The 25,922-nt window shown below is 43.6% G+C and overlaps 7 protein-coding genes across 11 annotated transcripts; 2 read left to right on the plus strand and 5 right to left on the minus strand.

Moving 5' to 3' along the window:
* Nucleotides 1-47: 47 nt before the first annotated feature.
* Nucleotides 48-820, minus strand: LOC108051275 (lysozyme). The gene is made up of 2 exons (XM_017133326.2): nt 681-820; nt 48-623 (listed from the first exon to the last, which is right to left on the minus strand). Exons 1-2 carry the CDS (start codon nt 748-750, stop codon nt 208-210), a joined length of 486 nt encoding a protein of 161 aa, XP_016988815.1. The 5' UTR covers nt 751-820; the 3' UTR covers nt 48-207.
* A 590-nt stretch (nt 821-1,410) lies between these two features.
* LOC108051274 (lysozyme) lies at nt 1,411-3,974 on the minus strand. The gene is made up of 3 exons (XM_017133325.2): nt 3,773-3,974; nt 1,860-2,030; nt 1,411-1,800 (listed from the first exon to the last, which is right to left on the minus strand). The coding sequence occupies exons 1-3, from the start codon at nt 3,852-3,854 to the stop codon at nt 1,568-1,570; spliced, it is 486 nt and encodes a 161-aa protein (XP_016988814.1). The 5' UTR covers nt 3,855-3,974; the 3' UTR covers nt 1,411-1,567.
* A 439-nt stretch (nt 3,975-4,413) lies between these two features.
* On the minus strand, nt 4,414-5,351 carry LOC108051273 (probable elongation factor 1-beta). The gene is made up of 2 exons (XM_017133324.2): nt 5,173-5,351; nt 4,414-5,063 (listed from the first exon to the last, which is right to left on the minus strand). The coding sequence occupies exons 1-2, from the start codon at nt 5,250-5,252 to the stop codon at nt 4,469-4,471; spliced, it is 675 nt and encodes a 224-aa protein (XP_016988813.1). The 5' UTR covers nt 5,253-5,351; the 3' UTR covers nt 4,414-4,468.
* An 803-nt stretch (nt 5,352-6,154) lies between these two features.
* LOC108051264 (far upstream element-binding protein 3) lies at nt 6,155-11,778 on the plus strand. Of its 3 annotated transcripts, XM_017133313.2 has the most exons (8): nt 6,155-6,290; nt 6,476-6,564; nt 6,645-7,757; nt 8,025-8,186; nt 8,250-8,773; nt 8,878-9,127; nt 9,188-9,658; nt 10,168-11,778. In XM_017133313.2, the coding sequence occupies exons 2-7, from the start codon at nt 6,487-6,489 to the stop codon at nt 9,542-9,544; spliced, it is 2,484 nt and encodes an 827-aa protein (XP_016988802.1). In that variant the 5' UTR covers nt 6,155-6,290; nt 6,476-6,486; the 3' UTR covers nt 9,545-9,658; nt 10,168-11,778. The 3 variants fall into 3 exon arrangements, with proteins under 3 accessions (XP_016988802.1, XP_016988801.1, XP_016988803.1); XM_017133312.2 differs by having other exon boundaries at nt 6,155-6,564; XM_017133314.2 differs by having other exon boundaries at nt 6,155-6,564; nt 10,218-11,778.
* Nucleotides 11,779-14,646: 2,868 nt separating this feature from the next.
* On the minus strand, nt 14,647-19,478 carry LOC108051285 (protein DEK). Of its 3 annotated transcripts, none has more exons than XM_017133346.2 (11): nt 19,397-19,478; nt 18,667-18,904; nt 17,613-18,088; nt 17,136-17,553; nt 16,973-17,073; nt 16,738-16,917; nt 16,481-16,669; nt 16,333-16,417; nt 16,157-16,278; nt 15,947-16,099; nt 14,647-15,782 (listed from the first exon to the last, which is right to left on the minus strand). In XM_017133346.2, the coding sequence occupies exons 1-11, from the start codon at nt 19,397-19,399 to the stop codon at nt 15,768-15,770; spliced, it is 1,980 nt and encodes a 659-aa protein (XP_016988835.1). In that variant the 5' UTR covers nt 19,400-19,478; the 3' UTR covers nt 14,647-15,767. The 3 variants fall into 3 exon arrangements, with proteins under 3 accessions (XP_016988835.1, XP_016988836.1, XP_016988833.1); XM_017133347.2 differs by lacking the exon at nt 19,397-19,478 and adding an exon at nt 18,988-19,005; XM_017133344.2 differs by lacking the exon at nt 19,397-19,478 and having other exon boundaries at nt 18,667-19,044.
* Nucleotides 19,479-20,485: 1,007 nt separating this feature from the next.
* On the plus strand, nt 20,486-21,951 carry LOC108051271 (flap endonuclease 1). Its single transcript, XM_017133322.1, has 2 exons — nt 20,486-20,670; nt 20,770-21,951. The coding sequence occupies exons 1-2, from the start codon at nt 20,589-20,591 to the stop codon at nt 21,849-21,851; spliced, it is 1,164 nt and encodes a 387-aa protein (XP_016988811.1). The 5' UTR covers nt 20,486-20,588; the 3' UTR covers nt 21,852-21,951.
* LOC108051270 (integrator complex subunit 8) lies at nt 21,867-25,450 on the minus strand. Its single transcript, XM_017133321.2, has 6 exons — nt 25,275-25,450; nt 24,780-25,199; nt 23,681-24,721; nt 22,754-23,618; nt 22,222-22,684; nt 21,867-22,166 (listed from the first exon to the last, which is right to left on the minus strand). The coding sequence occupies exons 1-6, from the start codon at nt 25,387-25,389 to the stop codon at nt 22,047-22,049; spliced, it is 3,024 nt and encodes a 1,007-aa protein (XP_016988810.2). The 5' UTR covers nt 25,390-25,450; the 3' UTR covers nt 21,867-22,046.
* Between the last annotated feature and the right edge of the window lie 472 nt (nt 25,451-25,922).

The raw sequence follows: 25,922 nt of genomic DNA on the forward strand, positions 1-25,922 counted from the left end.
GGCTCTATCGAAAGTGGCTAATTGCAGTAATAGGAAATGCACCGGTCTAATTTTAAATCCGGGGTGATTCCCGGTTGTTATTTATTCACCATAAAAATCTTAACTTAAGCTAAGAATCGATAAGATTTGCTTTTTTTCAAAAACAGTTGAAATTAATAAACTAACATTTAAAGTTAGGCATTTTTACTTTAAAGAGACACAATTATATCACTCCAGGCCCTCATTTTCGTACATTTCAATGCATTCTTCGAAGGCAGTCTGGTAGTTGTAGGGCAAGTCCGCCTGACAACCATAAGCCCCCAATTTGTGGATTTTGGCATAATCGAGGCAATCCATTTCGCCATCATCATTGCAGTCCTGATTGAACTTCTTCATGTAATTCTGCACCAAGTCAGCGGCACAGTGCGGATCGTTGGCACAGTTGATGAAGGCCTTCTCAGAGTCGGGAAGCTCTCCATTAAGAGTGAGTTTTCCAGCATCCACCCAGTAGGCCCAGGTGATGCGGAAAATGCCGCAAGTGCCCTTCTCCGGACTGGTGCAAATCGCCGTGGCATTGCAGCCACTGATGGCCTCACAAATACAGGTGAGGCACTTCTCTGTCACGGGCTTATCCAGCACATGACCTGTGAATGACACTAGTCAGACCTATTTCCTTTTAAATATATTTTGGGAAAACTCACCTTGACCTTGCACCAACGAAGGCGACAGCGTCAGCAGTAAGCAAAGAAAATACCCCAGTAAAGCTCTCATTCTCCCGCTTGATAAAATAGTTGCATCTGACACCTCTGCATATAAACCTGCGAATGGTGCCAGCGAATCCAATGGACTGCCTACTCACCCGGTTACTCCGGCAAACTAGCGGGCAATACCGGTTTATAGGGCGCATCCACAACCACATCCACACCCACTCGAATAGACAGCGTCTGCTACCCCTTAACCTCACCCTCAGTTTAAAAACAAAACCTATTTGATATTTCTAATCTACTTTGTGAACTTATTTTTAACATTTTGGCTGCTGAACTTCTTATGCATTTTGGTCCTTATAGATAGGTTAGACTAGATCATACAGCCCATTAAAGTGCAGGGCTGTTTTATACTTTTAGGGTATAAACCATACCTATACAAATTTAAAAAGGGGTGCAATTAATTTATAGAATTTAAGCACGGAATATATTAAGGAATAATTGACTTGTAAATCTGCCTCTCATATTTTAAAAAAGTCCGAAAAAGTATGCAACGTTAAGAAGCAGAAATATTTTATAGTAAGCTGTAAAGGCTGACTGACTATTTTATACACTGTTCAAAAATTTAATATTATCTACATTTTTTATTTAACTTTTTCCTTTTTCAGACTACAAAAACTATTCTGAAAACAACGTAAATATAAACAATGTAAAACTGAAAACGTTATTGAGAGCTGTGATTTATATTTATTCCCTTGTCGTATTGTCATTTATTATCAATCTCAATTGCGCAATCTTATTCGAATTCAAATGCATTGCCATAAATTATTAGTTATTACATTATTTAAATTTAATTAAGACATAAGTTTAGCAAGATTATGGGATTACTTGCTGGAGCGAACGTCGATTTGCTGGAAAGAATTGAGGCAGTTGGTCAGCTGCGTCTGGTACTGGTAGCTCAGCTCGCCCTTGCACCCGTATCCGCCCAACTTGTGGATGGCCGCGAAGTCGTAGCAATCGATGGCGTTGTCCCCGTTGCAGTCCTGCCCGAACTTGGTCATGTAATTCTGGATCGTGTTGGCCGCGCAGTACGGATCGTTCACGCAGTTGGCATAGGCTGGGGTAGATAAGTGCTGATAATATTTATGGAAAACATTAAAAATAAGAAAGGCTTACCGTCCTCCGACTGGGGACTCTCGTTGCCCAAGGTCAGCTTGCCGCCGTCGGACCAGTAAGCCCACGTGATGCGAAACAGGCCGCAGACTCCGCCGCCGCAGTAACGGGTCTGGTTGCATCCACTGATGGCCTCGCAGATGCATCCCAGGCACACATCAGTCACCGGCTTATCTGCATGGGGTTAAAAGATCGTTCAAATCAAATCAGTTCAGTTCAGTTCAGTTCACTGATTAGCCCGCGAGCGTAAATACTGCCGTAGCAAAACTCGAATGGTGTCACACATTTTTGCCCAGATCATGTCATCGCTTTATTCAGAGCATTCGGTAATGTTTTGATTTTTGAGAGTTATAACAAGCTAAGATCTTTGGAATTCCAGCAGAACACAGTAAAAAAGTAGCGCTCTTTATATAGGAATCTTTCGGTTAACAATACTAAACATTAAGAGGAAAATTTAGTTAAAGAAGATCAACTATCTGTAGGAGCAAAACAATAATTTTAAAATTCCAAGCAAATACACTACATTTTTAGATTATGATTACCTATTAACAAGAAAATGCTCTTACAGTTATTATTATCGGAATTAAAATAAGTCCTTCATTATCATTTTGGTTTCCCCCTTATAAGTTGAGTCATAAAATTTCAAAAATATATTAATAATGTTGAAGGAACAAAAATCAATTTCGTCGGCTGCACGCCCATGAACCTGAAAATACAAGCCGTTGAATCTGTCAGCCTCACGTCCCCATCTCATATTTTACCGAACTAGTTTTGCAACTTTCAATGGCAACATTGAAGCATCAACGTAGAACAAATCCGGCAGACGCAGGCAGTAGGCGAGGATGAGTCAATACATCGGCGTTATCAAGACCTTGTTCTTGTAATTAATTTCGTATTTTTAACGAGTATTGGCAATTTGCAAAGTCGAGAAGATTGGCTGGCAATCAAGCACAGCATGTCTTCTAGCCTTCTGCCTCACCCACACGCGCTAACTTAGAGGTTTCTGAGTTCACTGAACTATGCAAAACAATCTTGAAAGGCTCAAAAATTGGGTCAAGACTAAAAATTGTTTATCACGCCGCAAAAATATCAAAGGAAAATTTGTTTTATTTTTAATTAATTAATTTAGATCAAATTTAAAAATTATTAAAGCAGAATCTACTTCATATAAACATTTTTTAATGGGTTTTTCCTTGCTCTGAGATAACCCACACGCAGGCAGAGATTAAACTTACGATCCGACGTCATCAAAACAAATTGTCACGAAGGTGGGATTTTGTCGGGCTAAACAATAGAGTACCAAATGGCACTACACAACTTAATTCCGGATTCGGGGAAAATTTTAATAAAACTACATCCTTCTTCCGAAGACTTGAGTTGTGTTGATTACCCATATAAGCAATTAGTTTATTAAATAGAAATCCTATGATATTATTACCGCCTATGATTAATAAATTATTTTCAAAAATACTGCCAATTAATTTCCGCTTAATGTAATGGGGATATACAAATCGGAAGTAATTTCAATGGCAACACTGCGCTATTGAAAAACCAACGCAGTCAACGGCCCGAGTATAAAATGATAGATGTGCGTCTATCGAATCTGAAACCGATCCAAAACCCCCGACCATTAATGGACGTTTGTCAACTTCCAGATACTTGTTGTATGCAAATGCCGACAAGCACAATGGATAAATGTATCTGGGAAATCCGTTTAAGAACGAAACATGTCTTGGCGCAAAACAAAAGATTCAAATATCTATACAATTGCTAATTAATGTTAATGAATGCAGACGATCCGGTATTTGCGTTTTGTGCTAAAAGCAAATCACAGCAAATGCGTAACAAATTCGTCTCGAGAGGAACGGAAATGTTGGTTCTCGCCTAAATAATATTTTTCGAATTATTTAACTCACCGTTGGCTTGAATGAGAGCAGCGAATCCCAGGCACAATAGAGCGCCAAACGCCAGAATGCAGCACAATTTGTTGGCAGCCATTTTTAAGCAGAACTTTTGTCCGAAATATATTTGTTTCAAATGCAATTTTAAGAACCGCTAAACAGTATTCTCAAGGTGAATATAGAACCGAACTCTATCGAGCTGCCCGTTCGACTAAGCTGGAAATCCTACGGGCCTCGCTTTTTTGTTTGCAAAAGCTCACTCAAAGCTCCAAAACAAAAGACTCAAGCTGAGAACTCGAGAGAGTGATACTACTAAAATAAGTGATAAGGTTTGATTTTAAAATTATACTTTTAGGAGGCAGTGGTTTCAGTGTCTTCATTGCTGCAGAAAACTGTATCAAGATAACAAATTTGACTTAAAGCTGTAATTAAGAAGATACTCGGCTTTGAAAATATTTTTTTTGGTTACATATTTAACTAAGTTATGTTCTAAAATCAAAATATAACTTCTAAATTGTGGAAAATATTTTTTTTGGTTACATATTTAACTAAGTTATGTTCTAAAATCAAAATATAACTTCTAAATTGTGGAAAAAAAGCCTGCCTTTTGATGTCCCAAAACAATCTATACTACACAAGTAGAAGAGGTACCTCCATTTCTCAGTTACTCCGCTTTGCACAAATTTATTTAAAATGTAAAAATCTCAGTGCTTAGATCTTGTTGAAGGCAGCAATGTCGACGGACTGCACGAAGTCCTCGAACTCCTCGATCTTCTCCTGGAGCAGATCAATGGAGACCTTGTCGTCCTCGATGACGCACATGATCTGCAGCTTGTTGATGCCATAGCCGACTGGCACGAGCTTGGAGGCGCCCCACAGCAGACCGTCCATCTCGATGGTGCGGACATTGTTCTCCATCTCCTTCATGTCGGTCTCGTCGTCCCAGGGCTTGACGTCGAGGAGCACCGATGACTTGGCAATGAGGGCGGGCTTCTTGGACTTCTTGGCGGCGTAGGCGGCGACGCGCTCCTGCTTGATGCGCTCGGCCTCAGCGTCCTCCTCGTCATCGGATCCGAATAGATCCACATCGTCGTCATCGTCGGCGGCGGCTGGCTTGGCAGGAGCAGCGGCCACGGTGGGCTTGCCGCCGGCCAACTGGGGCAGAGGAGTTCCTGTCCAGGCGGCGCGCTCTGCGGCCTCGAAGGAGGCGATGTGACGGTACCAACGGGCCACGTTCACATTGTCGGCGGCGGGGGCCTTGCCCAGAGCCTCGAACACGGACAGATCGGCCTTGCTGGGAGTGTATCTGTTGGGTTTGGAAGGAGGCTCTAATTAGTATTTGCACAAAGGTGAAATCATCTCATTTGCCGACGTGGTGGGGGTGGCCCTAACCTCACTTGCCGCCGCGTGCTTACCCGCTGATGTAGCTGTTGTCGGCCAAGAAGTTGTTCAACTCCTTGAGTCCCTGCGGGGTCTTCACATCACCGAAAGCCATTTTAAATGCGTTTTTGTGGGGGAAATTCGCGTTTAACAAATCTGTAGCCGTGCTCTGCACAACGTTGCCGACGAAAGAAGAACTAGTGGTGGGAAAACATCGATGACGCTATCGACTAGTCGATAATTTTTGGAACCCTCGATTGTTTAATTAGGGGGTTTCCCAATCAAAGGCCTTATAATGGCAATATAAAATTAAAATTGCATTTTCTTCACTCATATTTACAACTTTAAAGGTCTTTAAGTTAAACATTTAAGAAGAGCAAATTCCGATGTTCGTTGTTTATAGCATATATCTGAAATAGAGACCAATATTAATTAACTTCTTAGTTCAATTGTACAACAATTGTACAACAAAATCAAATTATAAAGATTCCAGAATATCTAATATCTCCAGAATATATAATATGGGTTCAAATTATTATTTTTTATCCATTTTTACCATAGCAAGCAAATTAATTTTCTTTTGTTGGATGAAAAATGTGTGTTCTTAATACTTACGGTAGATGAGTTTGTATGAAATCGGATGAGAACTTGTAAAGAGTATAGTAGGTACACTAAATAAGATATATATATATCCTTTGTCGATAGCATACGGGTTCAAATTGTACAGAAATTTCCACAGACGTTATCCTTGCTTTAAAAAATAAACAGAGTTTAATTTATGTTGTTCACTATTTTTGTACACATTTTTTGTAATTTGTGTATATGTTTGTATGTAATATAAGTATAATGAGCTAAAACTATTCTTATTACCCTTATTAACACAGAAAATACAATTTTCTTTTGTTAAAAAAATGTTGTATTAAATAAATTTCGATAGTATCGCATGATAACTTTGGTTGATCCCTGGTAAAATCCCTCAAAATGGGCAGTGTTACCGTTCACCAAATGCCGTGAAAATCCAGGGGTCGAAAAAACGCCACCAAATCGTTATAATGCTACTCAATTTTTTTGCAGACGCATAATTTTCACCGCAAAGCCGAAACTAAAGTGCAGAAATCGTGTTAAAAAAGTGCAACAAACGGCAGCTAAACAAGTAAGCAACGCAGGCGTTTGAAAAACAATTTAAAAAAGCCGACAGAAAGCCGGAAATAAACGTGAAAACCCACACAGCGGCTTTTGTGAAAAACTCGCCCCTTTCGACTATTGAATTTTCAACTCGTGCGGGGCTAGAAAAAAAAAAGTGTAATCCGGCACAGGATCGTATTATATATATTGTAGGACAATCCGAGATGAGCGAGTTCCAGACGCAGCAGACGAGCATCAGTCAATCGCAGGCACTCGCGCAGGCAATTCAGCGTGCCAAGCAGGTGAGTTTCGCTCCCCGGGAAGAGGAAGAGGAAGAAGCGGAAGTGTGTGTATATCGGGCCCATTCCCATTCCCCATCCAGATTGCGGCCAAGATCCAACCGAACCAGCAAGGCGGAGCTACAGTGGGTCCATCGCCACCGGCGGTAGGCGCAGGAGGAGCACCCAGCTTCAAGCGTCACAACGACGACGGTGACAGCGGTCCAGACTGCAAGCGCTCTTTCGGAAGTCCCGAGTACGGCAACAACAGCTCCAACATGAGCAGCGGCAGCGGCGGCGGCGGAGGTGGAGGAAGCGGAGGCCAGGGCGGAGCCAGCATAACCCAGGCAATTGCCCAAGCGGCGGCGGTGGCCGCTCGACTGGCCGCCTCTGCAGGAACCAGCTGCGAGGAACAGATCCGGCTGCCCGACTCGGTAGCCGGCGCCTTCATGGGCCGGGCCAGCAATGACACCATCACACACCTCCAGGCGGAGTCCGGTGTAAAGGTACAGGTCATGCAGGATCAGGATCGCGTGATCATGCTGCGTGGCCAGCGTGATACGGTCACCAAGGGACGCGAGATGATCCAGAACATGGCCAATCGGGCCGGCGGCGGTCAGGTTGAGGTGCTACTCACCATCAACATGCCGCCACCGGGACCCAGCGGCTATCCGCCGTACCAGGAGATCATGATCCCGGGCGCCAAGGTCGGCCTGGTTATCGGCAAGGGCGGCGACACCATTAAACAGTTGCAGGAGAAGACCGGCGCCAAGATGATCATCATTCAGGACGGGCCGAACCAGGAGCTAATCAAGCCGCTGCGCATTTCCGGCGAGGCGCAGAAGATAGAGCACGCCAAGCAGATGGTGCTCGATCTGATAGCCCAGAAGGATGCCCAGGCCCAGCAGCAGGGCGGCCGAGGCGCTGGTGGCGGCGGCGGAGGTGGTGGCGGTGGTCCTGGCATGGGATTCAATAACTTCAACAACGGCAACGGCGGCGAAAGCGTCGAGGTCTTTGTGCCCAAGATCGCTGTGGGCGTGGTTATTGGCAAGGGCGGCGACATGATCCGGAAGATCCAAACCGAGTGCGGCTGCAAATTGCAGTTCATCCAGGGAAAGAACGACGAGATGGGCGATCGGAGGTGCGTGATTCAGGGCACTCGGCAGCAGGTCGAGGATGCCAAGCGCACCATTGATGGACTTATTGAGAATGTTATGGTAAGTCGGGGAGTCCTGGGTTCGTAAAATATCCCTTAAAAGCATTGGAAATTAATCAATCCTGAAAAGGAAAGCAGTGCAATCATACTTTTAATTTGTAGGTTTCGGTTAAAAGGTTTTTTTTTAAGCATCAGAAATACATTCAAATAATATACAAATACATCTTTAGCTTTAGGTTATTTGAATCATTTAAAATTAGAGATATTTACGAACTCTTAAATATTTGAAGGCCTTGAGATACCCCAAATTAAACTTTTGATTTCATAGCAACGCAACGGTATGAACCGAAATGGAAATGGAGGAGGCGGTGGAGGTGGCCAAGGAGGTGGTGACTCCGGCAACTCCAACTACGGCTATGGATACGGCGTGAATCACGCCCAAGGTGGACGGGAGGAGATCACATTCCTAGTACCCGCTTCTAAATGTGGAGTAGGTTCACAAATAGGTCCCCTACAATACCAAGCCTTCTAAACGCAACCCATATCTCTGTAGATTGTAATTGGTCGAGGTGGCGAGACCATCAAGCTGATCAACCAGCAGTCTGGAGCCCACACCGAAATGGATCGCAATGCCAGCAATCCGCCCAACGAGAAGCTCTTCAAATCCAAGGGCACCACCGACCAGGTGGAGGCAGCCCGGCAAATGATCTCCGAGAAGATAAACATGGAGCTGAACGTCCTTTCCCGGAAGCCCATCGGCGGTGGAGGTGGCGGCGGCTCCGGCGGTGGTGGTGGAAACTCTGGCGGTGGCCAGAACAACTCGCACCATAACCAGCAACAGGGCGGCTATGGTGGCCCCAATCAAATGCAGGGCGGTGATCCAAACTCGGGAGGAGGCTATCCGCAGCAACAACAGCAGTGGGGCGGACCCTATGGTCAGCAGGGATGGGATCCGTCCGGACAGCAGCAGCAACAGCAGCAGCAAATGGCCATGGCAGCCAATCAAGGAGGAGCCGCTGCGGCGGGAGGTGCAGCTGGTGGGCAGGACTACTCAACACAGTGGATAGAGTACTACAAGTAAGCAATAACATACTTTAATTGCAATCTGCCAAATAACATAGTTTGAAATATTATCACTTGACTGCTATAAGCATGTATTAACATTGCCTTATCCTTTTCAGACAAATGGGATGCCATCGAGAGGCTGAAATGATCGAGCAGCAAATGAAGGCCAAGCAGGCGGGCGGCTCCTCGGGACCTGTGCAGCCACAACAACCGCAGCAGCAGCCTCAACAGCAGCAGCAGCCACAGCAACAAGCAGGCGGCGGAGGTGCCGGAGGTGCTGACTACAGTGCCCAGTGGGCGGAGTACTATCGCAGTGTGGGCAAGATCGAAGAAGCCGAGGCCATCGAAAAAACGTTAAAGAACAAGGTTTGATTAGACATATTTCCTTCAGTAAAATCTCATTTATAAAACTGATTGCCCGAGCAGCCACAGAATGGAGCACCAGGTGGCCAGAGCAATGCGCCCAATCCCAGCCAGGGTGGACCCAATCCCGGCCAGCAGCCAAATCCCGCTGCAGCGGCGGCAGCAGCAGCGGCTGCAGCAGCAGCAGCCGGCGGATATGGACAGAGCATGACTCCCAGCCAGTACGCACAGTACTCGCAGTATTATGCAGCGGCGGCTGCAGCTGGTGGCCAGCCGCAGGGAGCGCCTCAGCCCGGTGGAGGGCAAGGCGGTGGACCGCCCGCTGGCTATCCCGGCGGTTATCCGGGCGCTGGATACGGTGGTTACCCTGGCGCGCCGGGCCAGCAACAGCAGAAATCGCACAAAAACGACAAACACTGAGGACGTTCGGAGGGATCGGGAACGGGGGCGGGGAGGAGATGCATGTGGGAGTGGAAGCGGACGCCGAAGTGGAAGATGCTGCGGTCGGAGGGCGATGCAGGTGCCTTGCATGGGGTGAGTTTTAAAGCCTAGACATTTACGGTAGTTAATAGTGGAGTGTGTTTATGAATCAATTTGAATTGAATTGCTGTCTTTGAATTTTGCTTTACGTATTTTTGCTTTTCCCATATGCTTAAAATGCTTGCTTAATTTTATATATAAATTGCCCTTTTCTACTTTACATACCATTTTTACATATTAATATTTTTGGGTCAGAATTTTCCATCTAAGCTTATAGCAATTTTCATTTTGAATTGTATCGGTTTTTGGGGTGAAGTCTTATAAATGATAATCATCTGTTATGATTTGTAATGTATTTCATTTTAAAGGATCTTTAGCTTAATGAAAAACTTGAGCCTATATAATCGAAATATGCCATCCTTTATTAATTTATTTTTGAAAGATGATTATCAAAATTCAAAATTGAAATTCGTACGCTCAATGGAAAATGGTCTGATCCATGTTTTACACGACTTGTAATATCCTAACCAAATCTTGTTTACCATGCGTAAAACTCTTTGCAGTGATCTATTGTTCTACTATGTCCTATGTCTTTTATCCCCCACAAAACTAGCAAATCAGAACAGAAAAGCAAAAGCAAATGATTTTTAATTGCAATAACAGCAGCAAAAGCCGAAGCATCAGCAGACAGACAACACACGGTAGAATGGAGGCGGAGGTCAGAGGTGACAGGAGGAACCGGATCCATCAGCCAATCAATCGGAGAGTGAAACATTGAACGTTTAGCTTGTGGCGTCGAACTTTTGTAAATGTAAATTAATATGATTAACACTGTCTATTATTTGGATATTGCCTATAATTTCTCCAATAGTTTGTAAGCGATTTCCCTGAGAACCTAAGTATATATATATATCTATATTTATAAACTCAATCAAACGAAAGATAATGCTCTTGCTGTTCATGATCACTACTTGCACAGACACGCTAAGAGAAGCCAATTGAATCCGTTTTGGGTGTTTTGTTCTTTTTTGTTACACATCTGCATATGTCTCTTGCATATGTTATTTCTTTCACCGTCAATTCAGGCAAACGATCCGCAGCTGGGGTTAAACTCTTGAAAGATACCCTTTCTGAAAATTCTCAATTGCAATAACTGAAATACTATTACGTTAGCAAAAGTACTGCAAACCTATCGATAAATTCATAATACCTCCTTGATACTATCGATAATGAAAGTAAAATTTATACATCGATAGTTAAGCAGCTCTATTTAATAACATACGCATATATTTACAACATAAAAGATAACGAAATTTTTTTATACATGAACCCATTTTCACGTACTTAGCTTAGCATAGTTTTAATAAGAATCATTTTAACAAAAGATGATGGACATTTGCACTTGATCTTCTATGTCTGCTGATCTGGTAAGATTTCAAAACATTTAATAGAACCGTTTATAAAATTTGCGAAAAGTAAGGGCCTGGTGTAAAGGTGTTCTTGTTAATTGAGCTTTTTTGAAATTTTGCATAACAATATTTTCACCTTTCAGTTGTGGAGTCCCCATTATATCATTTTCGTAGCAGTAAGCAAAAAATGAATTGACTTATAAATTATTTCCTGCTCTATATTTGTATATTTGCAATCCCAAACTTGGTAGAAACATATGCCTAATATTTACATTTAAAGAACTTATTTAGGAACAGGATAATCATGCCTGTATTAATATCTTTATCACCAAATGCAAACATAAAGTATGTACTTTCAGAGGCCGCTCTTCAGACCAATTCATAACAGAATTTCGAAATCAAACCCCAAAACTTTTTCACACTAAAACAAACAAATACTTGAAGAAATACAAACCACATATTATAAAAGTGTCAAACTTGGTAAGATCGTGTGTTGTTATTACTGTCTATTCAATTATACATATTGCAATGAAAACAATGAAAACATACCCAAATGAATGTAGGTCTACCATAATTTATAAACATAACTTTGACATATAATCTAAACTAAGTTTTACGTCTCCCCGAATATCTGATTGTTGCAACAGCAGATGAACCATATTGTAACCGTTGTTTGGCTAGGCAGGCTCAGATCGGGTTCCGATCCAGATCCTGATCCGTCCTCCAGTCGGCAAAGCATTGAATAAACATTTAATATACCGTATACTATACATCCATATACATATTGCCAGCATATAGCACCATGGTGTTATGTGCCTTATTGCGTTTCTATTGATTATATTTATACCCGTTACTTGTGTTTAGTGGGTCATCCAAGATTCGGTTGTTGGGGCGGGATTAAAAACAAATTTGCTTTAAAATTCTTTTAAATACCACATTTACTATCTGTCTACACCACTGATTGTATAGGCTAAAGTTAAGATAATGTACATAAAGTTATTTTAAACCAAAGACCCACATACCGCCATTTCAAATTTAAATAAGACAGAAGTTCGAGTACAAAATTCCTGCTTAGACGGATAACAATTATTTTGAATAAATTAACATCGCACGTAGTAACGGGTATCTCACTGTCGGGACCCCGACTGTATCGATCCTACTTGCTATATTTCGTTAGCTGATTGTTTATTGCCATATTTGAAAATCGTTTATTGAGCGTATTTTCAGAGGTTCTGGCCCTTGCTCGTGGAACAAATCTTGGGGATCGGGACGGGCTTTTAACTTTTACCAGTTAATTGATTGCCACAGTCGGTATGCATTTGGACCATATTGGAGTAACATTTTTATATCAAACTGCACATATATTATACTCTTAATCGATTATCCTGAATATTATATATACTATTTTGTGAAATTGACATATATATATATATATATTTCTAAATATTTTCCTAGCAACTGCAACGATATTTCATTTCCCGAACAGTGCTCCTACTGATGAATTCAGTGCTGTATATTTTAAAAATATCGTTTGAAGGTATCATTTGCTTGCTATATAAGCGGTTTTACATTGGCTCCCAAGCCTATTCTACATTTATATTATTCCATTTCGTGTTCTATAAGTGGTATATTAAGAGTTACTCAGGTCTGGTATTAGCAAACTATTCAAAACATTTTTTAAAAATTATTTCTACTCTTTTTTTATACTATGGCAGTTTGAAACAGAATAGCTCAATTTTAAGTGGTTGTGGGAAGTCGCTTTTCTTCTTTTCATTTCAGCAAGGTTGTCCAAGGTGATTTGGTCTTATGAATCAAGGTAAGTATGACCCAACCACATTTCAGTAGTAGTACATTCAATAACCCATTCCGTTAAGCATTTCTTTTGGGTCCAATGTCAAGCCGTTTATTTTGCAATCAAATGATATTTTTGAAGTTTATATTTCTGCATACATTTCCATTTATTTGATTTAAATTACGTGCTTTGATCTATTTGCAGGACCAATTGAGAGAAAAGTTCATTCTTCCCTTTGTATTATCCATATTCTCATTGATATATGTATTTTTATCCTGAAATTGTTGCAAATGTTTTTTCTTTATATATTAACCATGATGCTTTATTTATTTTTACCAATGAATTATAAGTGAATCATAACTGACTATCTGTGTGTTTCAGCCTTATGTCTGCGTGGTAGATTCCAATATCAACCCGGTCAAATCCTGAAAGAAATTAGTCTAATTTTCAACTTATAGTAATTCGCTTGAATTCAATTAAGTGCATTAAAATAATTACTTATATTTTAAAATGTCATCATTATTGAATATTTACATTTTCAAAATAAAATTCCCTATATAACATAAACTAAACCTATCTTTCGACTATCACGAAGCGGTTTCTTCTGAACGATCACTACAAGCAGGATAAACAAAATCCCTTGGGCCCCCTAAAGTGAGTGGGAGACTATTATTAATTAAGATTGTTTTCGAAAACTCTGTCTTCTCTGTAGTTTATTGTAGAAATTGACGAAGCTATTTTTCTTTCGTTGCAAAAAAATAACATTATTTTTATAAAACTTCTAACTTTAAATGTAAAATATGATGAACATTTTTAAAAAGCTATTTTGATTTAGATGTTCCTATTCTTCATAAAAAGTTTCGAACAAACCATTAGCATTGCTCCAAATATTAATATTTTGCGGAACGACTGTTATCTGTGATCCTTACTCTTTAGAGCCCTACTGAACTATTTTAAAAACCCTTTTCCCTGCTTATATAGTGGATTACAAATATCAAGGAATGTAGTAGTAAATTCAAATTGTTTCCCGCCAAGAATTTTGGGTTGCTCGAAGTATTGCATAGATATGTGCGGTTATGAATGGAATGAGTCCCTTCCCTGGGGGACTTTGATGTAAGTTCGATTCTCTCTGATCGCACCTCTGACTGACCTATTTCTTATACTATATGATCAGCTCTGTACAGTCAGCGGATCGTGCCTTTTTATACCCTTGCAGAGGGTATTATAAGTTCAGTCAAAAGTTTACAACGCAGTAAAGGAGACATTTCCGACCCTATAAAGTATATATATTCTTGACCAGCATCATTAGGAGAGTCGATATAGCCATGCCCGTTTGTCCGCTTCTACGCAAACTAGTCCCTTAGTTTTAAAGATATCTAATTGAAACTTTCCCAAAAGTCTTTCTATTGCAGCCGGATCGGGCGACTATATCATATAGCTGCCATATAACTGAACGATCGGAAATGCCATAACTTTGTTGTTTGGAAAGTTAGGAAGTTGGGATTTTCTATGTGTTTTTTGTCCAATCAATCCAACCTACCAAATTTCATAAGGATCACCGACTATATCCTATAGCTGCCATATAACTGAACGATTCCAAACGCCATAAGTTTGGTGTTTTTAAAGTTAGGAAGTTGGTATTTTTTATTGGTTTTATTTTTGGCCAACCAATATAATTTACAGAATATTCTGCAAGGGCATATCAACTTTCCTTTCCTTTCTTGTTCAATATAGGAAACCGAGTCCTATATTAAGGTATTATTGTGGGGGTCGAAATTTCTCACAGTGCCCTCCCTAGTTTTAAATTGCTGTTTTGATCCATCCCGAGAAAGACAACAAAATAAATTTTAAATTTTTAATTCAACGTACATCGAGCTTTTTGTTTTGTTTTGATATATGTATATTTACGAGTTTACTACAAGAAAACTTACATTGAGATGCGGCTGTGATAATATTCAAACTGATTTTGCTGGCATTTAAATTTTTCTCTTTATATCGTTTTCTTTTCTATTCCATTCTCTCTTTTAAAATTAACATACATCTATTTTTACCTTGTAAATATCTAATATTTAACTTTATTCTTTTTTCTCATTCCGTTTTTCAATCTTGTGTTCGTTTATTTTACTCACATTTCTTGTGAGCTTGTCTCTAGTTGCGTTAATTAGCTGAGAAACCGTCCAATCCTCAATCACACAGGGGCCGAGCACTTGATTAAACAGGAGTGGGAGTGAGTGGATGGGATGGGATTATCGAAACGGGTTCTAAATTATATCGGGAACATCTGCTGGTCATCACTAGCTCCTCTTTAGTGTGCCTTAAAATAACTCGCCCAAAAGACACTTTTTTTTTCATTGCCAAAAACGCTTTGCAATCGTTTAAATTTAAATTGTTATTCCATTCACGTGTGTTTTTGTACTGCTGCCAGTGTTTGAATTTTAGGTATATATTCCAAGCCTTTATAAATTTTTAATTTTGCTTTTTGTTTATTATTTCTTGTGCCTTAATTTTAAATACATAATTTCTTGTTGAACGTCAAATCAAAATGCACTACAGTTTAGTTCTTTTTATCGGATTTTTACAAGTTTCTCTTTTTTTTCTTAATTTACACACTTTCTGAAGAGCTGTTGAGCACATACTTTCAAAAAAATAGAAAATATTGTGTATGCGTGTGTATGGTTGGACAAACAAAAAGTTATATATACAGTTGAATATATATAAGAACGGATAGTCTACTGCCGCTGACGATAGAATTAAGGTGAACTGCAGAAAGCTTTTAGGATAGGAGTACAAATCATATACTTATAGGACAACTACTAAGAGTTACTCTTCGCAAACTATGACAAACGTTGTTCTGTCTCGGCAAACAACTTGCAGACTTTGATGTCGCGGTATGTTTTATTTTATTTGTCTGCAGAACCTGGACCCTCCCCCGTCTTCAAAGTGCATTCGTTGCTACTTAGTTTTATGTCGCAATTAACTGGAAAAAAAAGGAAAGGCGTTAAATGAGCTGCACATTAAAGTACAATATAAAGTGGCGCTTCAAAACTCCGATAGTGGTAGCATTGATTTAATGAAGGTTTTCCAAATCATATCTTTTAGCATCGATTGTTTTGCAGCACTGAAATATAAAAAGTTGCTTACCGCTTTAACTGTGGCCTTGATAAAGTCTTTCTTGTCTGTTAGATCAAAGTCAGGATATTTCGCGTACACCTGCTTGCACACTGTTTTCATGGTAATCTCCTCCAGATTGGCTTTATCCAATATCTCTTTAACGTAGCCGCGTATTTGTTCATCCTGTAAATCCGATTGATTAAGCTTTTATAATATAGATATTTAGTGGTGGCTACTAACCGTTGGGAATGCCAGTTTGCCCTTTTTGGTTAGTGGCTCGTCCTCGTCGGACTCATCTTTGTCATCGACATCATCCTCTTCCTCTGACGATTCTTTCTTTGATTTTTTCGATCGACCATCGGCTATGGATTGAAATAATGAAGTCAAATGATATTGGTCTTTATTTCAAATCATACCCTTTCCAGCCGGCTTTGACTTGTTGTTAGCTTTGCTATTTTTCGCAGGCGTACTGAGCTTCTTACTCTTTTTGGGACGTTCCTCCTAAAAATCGGATAAGAAAAATAAGTCAACTGGTTTTGATTTACTATAGCTGCATTTACATACCTCGCTTTGATCACTGCCAAACTCCGAGACCTCCTCCTCGTCTTCATCCTCGGATACGTCATCCTCTTCGCTATCGGAATCTTTGCGCTTTCGTGAAGCTGCTCCTCGCCCTCTGCCTCTTCGTCCAGCTGACGCAGGAGCTGCTGGTCGACCACGTTTGCCCACGGAACCACGTTTGCGTTTTGGGACCTGCGCGTTTAAATATTTTAGGTCAGATTTCACGGGTCATCAATGTTTAATTTAAGAGTGAAACCTACATCACTATCGGCTTCGGACACTTCGGATTCCTCTTCCTCCTCGGAATCAGAGTTTCTTCGCCGGCTTTTGCGCGCCGGACGACCACGGCTGCCGCGACTTGGCACTTTGCGCCCGGCTGCACCAGCACCACCGCCACCACCACGACCGGCATCAGAGTCAGAATTGCCAGAGGGATTGTACTATAAAAGAGAGTATGTCAGCCAATCGTTGCTCTCCTAATAATGATTTACTTACATCTGAGCCCGATTCCGAGTCATCGTTACGTCTCCTTTTGGGCACTGCGACTTTCTGCTCGCTCTCCTCAGAGCTGGAGAAATCTACATAGGCGGACATTTCTGAAAGAAGAAAACCAATCAAGTTAGATATGTAAAAGTACCCATCACTAAGATAATCATACTTTTTCCTGCCGTGGAACGTCTGGGACGTCCGGTGGAATTGCGTGCCGAGCCTCTGCCAGCGGAACCGCTCGACTTGCCGCTCTTGCGTTTCTTGTCCTCCTCGCTGGGCGGATCCTCCTCATCCTCCTCCAGATCCTCGTCCTCGGGATCTTCCTCTTCCTCATCACCTTGCTCCAAGCAGAGCGATTCGTCGGGTTCCATAAGGAATTTCAGCACTCGCAAAACAGTCTCGGTTTTGCTGCCTTTGCGATCGAGGGTAAGGATCTCGCAGATACTTCGCAAACCCTTGTTGTCCACCTTTTTGATGGCCTCCAGTTTTTTGTTGTACTCTGCTGAATCCTTTGCAAACTCGAAGCCGGCAAAAGACCGCAAGTTCTTCTTCACCACATTGTTCTTTCCCTGCGCACCAAAGCAGAGCTGAAAAGTAAGAGGGAATTTAATCAAAAAAGTAATGGATTAGGTTTCTGAGAGCTTACTGCGTGCAGAGTCTGCAGGCCATCCACGCGAGTCTTGTTGATGTTCTCGTTAATGCTATCGATCTCAGCCAGAGCCACGACATTCTCATCATCCTCGGCCACCTCGTTGTTCTTGTCCAAGCCATCGTTCTCGTCGCCGTCAACATCTTCGGCATCCTCATCATCATCCTCCTCCTCATCGTCCTCTTCCTTGGCCACCTTGCCATTCTTGGCCTTGGGCTCCGGTTTCTTGGCTTTTTCCGCTCCGGACTTTGGCTTGGCCTCATCTGTGGCATCCTTTTTCTTGTCATCTGCTTCTGGCTTTGATTTCTTTTTCTCGCCCTCTGCATCACTGGCTTTCTCATCGTCCTCCTCCGGTTCATCGCCTTCCTCCGTATTCTCCTCTTCTTTCTCGGAGTCCTCATCCTTTTTAACATCCTTACTAGTGGATTTCTTCACCGCCGGCGAGGGGGATTTCTCCTTTTTGTCCGCTGCAGCTGTGTAAATTAATAACAACAAAGTTTATGGTTAAAGTATTTAACAAGTATATTCTAAGGTTTGAAATAAAAAAAAAAGATTAGAATGTAATAAATAAAAAAAAGTGTAAGCATAAAATTAAAATATCTTCAAACTTGGGAAGTCCAATGCTAATTTGTTTTGGGAGCGCAAGGAACTATGATACTTGAAGTTTTGCTGTACCTCGGCATTAACTACGCAGAACCCATTTAGAGGATTTAGCATGAACAATAGCCAAGGAAATAGGAAAAGAAGTCTGAGTGGTTTTCAAATGATAATTTTTGTAAACATTCCCTCTCGACCGGAGAGGGAATCGAACCGCATGCATGCCAACATAACATAACAAACATCGGAGCACGACGCTTTAGACCGCAACGCCACATCGGAGCTCTCCCAACAAGTAGCCGAAGGCCAACAAGAAAGTGGGGGGAAGAGAGAGCTTTCATGAAGCGAGAGCCAGACCGCGTTTTTGAAACGCGCGCAAATTCATATTATGATTTTTGTTTTTCTCTCTCGTTCTTCACACGCACACATGGCCAGGCTTTCTGCTTTTATTTACCTGCATCCGATTCGGTATTTGAAACAACCGCTGCGTCTCCTTTGGTTTTTTTATCAGCGACGTCATCAGTGGCGGTGGCAGCGGCTTTGACTTCTGCGGCGGCAGGGGGTTCGGCTGCATCTTTGGACTCCCCTTCAACTTTCACTGCCTCCCCCGCTGCGACCGTTGCATTTTCCACCTCGCTTACCTTATCGGCGGCATTTTCTTTGGCTGCCGTTTCTGTCGCTTTGTTAGCATCCTTTCGTTGAGGCGATGTCGATATCATGGAAAGATACAAAGTCACAATTGGATTACATTTGCTAATTTTTTGGCGGCCACTACCATGGGTTTTGGTGCGTTTTTAATGGCAATTTGATTGTGTGCGTTTCTTCGGCGAGTTTGTGTATGCGTGTCTTCTCCACGAAACCAACGAAAGAGCGAGAGAGAGAAAGACGAGAGAGAGGCGATAGAAAAAACAACATTGCAAATCTATGAGGCACACGCACACTCTAGCCATCTCGCTCGCACTCGTTGATTTCGGTATCTCGAGCCACAACGACGCCATGTTTATACACACAAGCGAACGCGGGAGAGAACCGATAGTCAGCCACTTTTGGCTCCGCACGGTGGCCGAGAATTTGTTGCGCTCTATTTACACACGAAACACAATTGCTATTCCGCCGTTTTCAATCGGTCCCGCCACGACACACATTCTGCCGTCTTTTCCCACATTTTTCACCTATTTACATACCATATTTCTAATGGTTTTTCTGTTTTTCCGTCAGCCGACACACATTCAATCTGGTCACTAGAAGAGGTGTCACAATCGATAGTATCGCCTGCGGCAAGCACTAAAAAATACCAGGCTTTATAAAGGGTGCTCTTTTTGATGTTCGGTTTTGGCGGGCTTTAAAATGGGTTAATATATTCAGAGCATTTATATTATTTAAAAACCACATATAATATTCATTTTTTTAATGTAGTTTAATAAGCCATGCACTAATTGGGAACCAATAAAATAAATGGGTCCCATCGCAAGAAGTACATGTTTTTACCTTTTTCTCGTAAAATATTTAGTTTTTGTCAAAAAATAACTAAACATAAATTGTGTATTTCAACTAGATTTACAACTTTTGGTTGAAATATTTTTAATAAAGAACATGTTCAATTACCACTTCTCCGTGTTACAAACATCTAGCCAAAAATAAGAGATCTCCAGAAAGACAAGACTTGTTGTATACTTTTTTTATATTTGCTTTGAAGAAAATTATAACTAAATAGTTAAAGAGGCATTGAAATTATAGGAACTAGTGCTGATTTCCAATGCATTCAATGTACATAAACATATTTTTTTTTTTAAAACTAATCCCCTTTTTATAATACATTATTTATTTATGCAATAAAGTTTAATTAAGTGCAAATTGCGGTTTTAATTTTAATCAACCATAAAATCCTTTAATTCTTTTGGAGAACTCAGCTCAAGAAAATTAATTTTCTCAAAAACTGTGTATACGGTTTCTGTAAAATATTGATTAGGTATCCTTGAAGAAAATTACTTTGAGCTGATCTAGCGTGCAAATTGGCACACGCTTTGTGGGTGGAGATATCTCCAAAGTGTGGGAGGCCGAATTTTCAAATGCATTTTTAAAATAGTTTCTGATCTCCAATATGCTTAAATCCTTTATATTAATATAGAATTTTAATTTTGTTTTTTTTTTTTTTAATATTTTTGTTCGTGTTCCAAACTCCACCGTTCCGCCAATGTTGATAGGTCACCGACGCTAGTTTGACGCAAACAAGTTATGGTATTTTAAGTGAAAAAGATGATGGTCATACTTGTTCCAAAAAAAGCGCGCGGCGTGTTTTTGCAAGCAAAACAATTTGGCTGGCGTTGGCTAATCTAATTTATTGGACAACAACTTTTCAGGAATCACTCAACCGTCATGGGAATTCTTGGATTATCCAAGCTCATTGCGGATTTGGCGCCACAGGCGATTCGCGAAAGTGAAATGAAGAACTTTTTTGGTGAGTCCTACATGACCTTTTATTCATTAAAGAATTTGGGAATGGTCTTAAATCTTTATTTATAGAAACATATTTGATTTCTGCTCCTCAATTTTAAAGGTCGCAAGGTGGCCATTGATGCAAGTATGTGCCTGTACCAGTTCCTCATTGCTGTGCGCTCCGAAGGCGCCCAGTTGGCCACCGTGAACGGGGATCCCACGTCCCACCTGATGGGCATGTTCTACCGCACCATTCGGTTGCTCGACAACGGCATCAAACCGGTCTATGTCTTCGACGGAAAGCCGCCGGATCTGAAGTCCGGGGAGCTGGCCAAGCGCGCCGAGCGGCGGGAGGAGGCGGAGAAGGCTCTGAAGGCAGCCACCGACGCGGGAGATGATGCCGGGATTGATAAGTTCAATCGCCGGTTGGTCCGGGTGACCAAGGAGCATGCCAAAGAGGCCAAGGAGCTGCTCACTCTGATGGGCGTGCCCTATGTGGATGCTCCCTGCGAAGCGGAGGCCCAGTGTGCTGCCCTCGTCAAAGCAGGCAAAGTCTACGCCACCGCCACAGAGGATATGGATGCCCTCACCTTCGGATCCACGAAACTGCTTCGTTATCTCACCTACAGCGAGGCGCGCAAGATGCCCGTCAAGGAGTTCAGCTACGATAAGTTACTCGAGGGTCTGGCTATCAACAGCCGCGAATTCATTGATCTCTGCATCCTGCTGGGCTGCGATTACTGCGAGAGCATCAAAGGCATTGGTCCCAAGCGGGCCATCGAGTTGATCAATAATTACAGGGACATAGAGACCATTCTGGATAACCTGGACACCAGCAAGTACACGGTGCCCGAGAACTGGAACTACAAGGTGGCTCGGGAACTCTTTATCGAACCGGAGGTGGCGAACGCCGAGGCCATCGATCTCAAGTGGGTCGCGCCGGACGAGGAGGGCCTGGTCAAGTTCCTCTGCGGCGACAGGCAGTTCAGCGAGGATCGCGTTCGCAACGGGGCCAAGAAGCTGGTGAAATCCAAGCAGGCTCAGACCCAGGTGCGACTCGATAGCTTCTTCACGGCCCTGCCCAGCACTCCGAATGCCACGAACGCCGCCAAACGGAAGGCCGAGGAAGCCAAGAAGAGCGCCAACAACAAGAAGGCCAAGACCAGCGGAGGCGGAGGTGGGCGTGGCAGGAGACCCAAGTAGCTACTCCGGTTGTCGTCTGGAAAAACGTACAATTCTTTAATTTTAACTTAACCGTATTTAAAGCCTATGCTTACGATAAAAACTACATCTTTGAGCTTAATGCTAGTTGGTCTGCTTGTGGGCGCGGGTGAGGTTGGGATGTTGGATTATGGATATTGGATTTTGAATTATAGTTTGGATTGTGGGGGGCTGCGACTACAGCAAATACTGCTTGGCCAGGGCGCGCAGGAATCGTGACTTTCGAACCATGGCGCACTCTCGTTTGATCTCCTCGTTGTTGTTCGCATTCAGCTCCAGGGTGCCCATCATAGAGATCTGTTTGGGATCGTTACTTGGGATTATTTGTATAATGACGATTAAGCAAACCTACCGCTTCAAGTTTCCGACTGTGTTCGCCTCGTTTTGCATGCAGATTAACGATGAACTCCAGCAACGTGGTGTCCCAAATACAGCTGTAATACGCATCCATGGCATCCGTGAAGTTTGATGACTTCTCGCTGAGATTCTTAAACACAATGCCGTAGTCGATCTCTTCGAGGAACTGGCACAGGACGGTGGCCTGCATGTGGCATCCCAGGTTGGCGGCACATCGAATCATCTTGCGGATGACATAGTCGTCGGCCACATTCCTCTGCAGCGGCATCGTGCAGTAATCCGTGCCAGTGACCAGGGCATTTACATAGCACCGCATGGCAGACTCGTTGTTGCCGATGGCCAGGTCCAGATCTCCCTTCATCTTCAGCCAGGAAATGGTCTGCGGATAGTAGGACAAGGCCTCGGATATGAGCCATTGCAGGATCTCGCACACGCTCCTTAAACTGTAGCTGATGGGGCTGAAAAGTGCGTTGAAGTGGATAGTGATTGGCTCTTAGAAGTAACTACTTGTTTGCTGATCAACTCACTTGTTAATGCTGGTTGGCCACAGCTGCATATACTCGCAGCTTAGATCATGGTTGGGGTCGTCCTTGAGGATATTGTGGATCTTGCCTATCATGGAGATGGCCAGACCGAATACGCTCTGGTGGCGGATGCGCTGTAGAAAAGCCTGCAGGGAGCTGATCCCGCCCACTCCAGCGGAGCCCCTTTTCGGGACGTTGAGGAACATGCTCAGCATCAGTTCCCAGGCATCACGGCACACCTTCTTGGGCCCCTTCATCTTCTCCATCTCGATGAATGTGGCTGCGAAAGCGAGGGGCAATTCCAGAGGACCCGCACGTTTGTCCAGGTAAAGAAGCGGTGAGAATTCCGTGAGGTTAAGCAGCATGATGGCGCAGCTTTCCAAGATCTCCGGCCGTGGGATCATTGAATCACCCGCCTGCAGGGCTCCCAGACACTGTTTGCACCTTCCTCCCAAAGCCTGTAGATCCAGTGGCTTCTGGTGCCACTCATCCAGGCATTGGGTTATCTGGATGTGCAGGATTTCCCAGGTGAGCAGCTTGCACATTAGCTGCACATTGGCCGCCATCTCTTGGCGCTGCGTTTCCGACTTCAGGACACTTAGCATCGAAACGGCATCTATGTAGTTTCCCCTGGTGGCCAGTTCTCGCGCCTTGCCCAGCAGCACATAGCTGAAGTCCTGCAGAAAGCTCACCGGCATGGCCATGATCAGGGTTTTCAGGGGCTGCGGTACGTCCCAGCTGGGATTTATCGCCCACAAAGGTTTTCCGGGAGCCGTGCCACACAGCTTCACCAATAGAATCCGCACCGTGTTGGCATTGGTGCAGCTAATCAGTTGCCGTTCCAGGGCACCCACATCCACTCGGTTCACTAGAGGATGGGGATCACAACATTAGATATTTGGAGAATTTACATAGACTAGAGTTTCTTACTTTTGGAGTGGCACATCCAGTCCGACAGCGAGGCCAGCGAATTGGTGGGCACTGGCGGCGCCGCTTGCAGCATTTGTTCGTCGAGATCCTGAAGTTCCTCTGCCGAGAACAGGCCAAGTCCGCGCACCGTCTGCAGCAATTGTCGCGACTGCGCACTCTGATGCAGCAAACAGTCGATGAGGAAGTGCTTGAGGGCCGGCTGCTCATTGGGACTGCAGTGGGGCAGTACTTCCTGGAGAGCCTCCACCAGCGGCGGCAGGCAGTCCAGCTCCCTGTACTTCTCGAAGTACTCCACGCTGCCGAATATGCTGCCCCACTCGAAGATATTGCGCACCACATTCAAGGCGGCAACCTGCAGTTGCAGCTGAACGGTTTCCTTGAGTAGTCCCGTGGAGATTGAGCCCTCGATGTCCAGCTCCAACTGCCGCCGGCTTACAAGAGGGATTTCCCGCGCACTGTTGTCCAACCGCAGGATGGGCACAATGTCCGTGTAGTTGTTTAGCAGCGATTGCTGGAACTTCTCCAAGAGCGTTTGCTCTTGGGCGCTGATTCCACAGGCTTGGAGCAAACCCTCCAGCTCCGCCGGTCGTATGTGGCAGAAATAGAGCGTCGTCTGTGGCGCGATGGCCTGCAGATTGCTGTTGCAGGCGGCGGCCGCTTCTCGGGCCAAGACATACTGCTTGGTGTGCAGGTAGTATTGCGACAGCTCGTAGTGCAACTGGGCCCTCAGCTCCTGTGGCGTGATCAGGTGCATGATGTCGTAGTTCTGGCCAGTGCCCAGATCATCGCACTGCAGGGTGACAAAGCTGTCGTAGTGGAATACGTAGAAGGGCTTTGCCGAGGCGCAGAGCTGCTGCAAATACTCGATGGATGGCTGGGTGGGTGAGTCCAGGAACTGCTGCAGCTGGTCCACAGTTTGGTACATGGTACTCGGAGGACGTGGCGTCTTGAGCGCCTGTTCCTTAATCAGTTGCAGTCGCAGCAGCAAGCGGTGGTAAATGGTGAGAGCGAATCTCGCTGCTCTTTCGTTGCCGGCGGTGGCTAAAGGGGTTTACAGTGGTTATCATGGCAATTAAGAGGTATTTTCAGGTAAACTCACAAATCTTCAGGTCGAAATCACTAGGCAGGGGAATACTCAAGGAGCAGCCGTAGCTAATGGTGCACAGATCGCGCAGCAGGGCCAGCTGCATAATCACAGGCAGGTTCTTCTCCAGCGCATCCAGGTCCCACTTCAGCCAGGTGGCCACCTTGAGCTCCAGGATCTTGAGGGCTAGCTGCTTCCTGGTCAGTTGCAGGCCAGTCTCGCCTGGCCTCTGTGGACTGTGGGGCATGCCCACTCCGCCGGAGGCAGTGGGCGTTGTGGGGGCAGCGGCACCTCCAACCACGCCGGGAATGGGCCCGGCACCAGGTGGCACCTGGTTCAGACCCTGCAGATCGCTGCCGGGCGTCACCACCGACGCCATCGCCGTGTCCGGCGTCATGCTGATGAACTGCATGATCAGCTCCATGGCACTGGGCTCTGCAATTGATGGGGAGACGAGAACCATTAAAATCCCTGTGAGTCGGCCAGATTCCACAAGTGATTCCCACTTACCGGGATGCGGGCGCTGCAGGTGCTGCGTGATCTTGTGCGGATCGAGCAGGAACTCGAACCAGAGCACCGTCTCGGCGGCCAGCGGCACTGGCTTCGGCTTGAGCGGATCGTCCATGCTAATCCCTGCCAAAATTCACCAATCAAAACAAAAATTAAAGAGACGGGCCCGTGGCCTTCCAATCGATGTATCGATTGCCAGATGGCTCGACGGCAGCAGCTGTGTGGGGTTTCCAGCACTGGAGAGTATCGATAGTTGGTATCGGTTGACAGCTGCTCCGCTCTAGAAAAGCGTGGGCGGAAACGGAAGTGCGGGATAAACAGCAACAATTTGTCATGCGCTGGGGGTCTCTTTCTTTCTATCTGCGGTCTCTTTCTAAAGCGTTAAAGATTCCAAATTTAATTTTAAAATAAAGCAAGAAACGTTGAAACATTTTAATATATTTTTAATATTGCTTTGCCCTAAAACTATTTAAAAATAAATTCAAAATTCATCGAGATGCACTTTATACAAGCAACTTGACCTTAAAAAAAGAAAAGCTAAAGCTTCGAAATATACATTTATTTATTATCATTCTCTTAAACTCAATACAATATAGCATTTTGAGATAGAAGATTGTGTATTGTGCAAAAAAGCTAATTTATTTCTGA

This window comes from Drosophila rhopaloa, unplaced genomic scaffold (genome assembly GCF_018152115.1).
Source record: "Drosophila rhopaloa isolate 14029-0021.01 unplaced genomic scaffold, ASM1815211v1 contig_115, whole genome shotgun sequence".
Classification (NCBI taxonomy): Eukaryota; Metazoa; Arthropoda; class Insecta; order Diptera; family Drosophilidae; genus Drosophila; species Drosophila rhopaloa.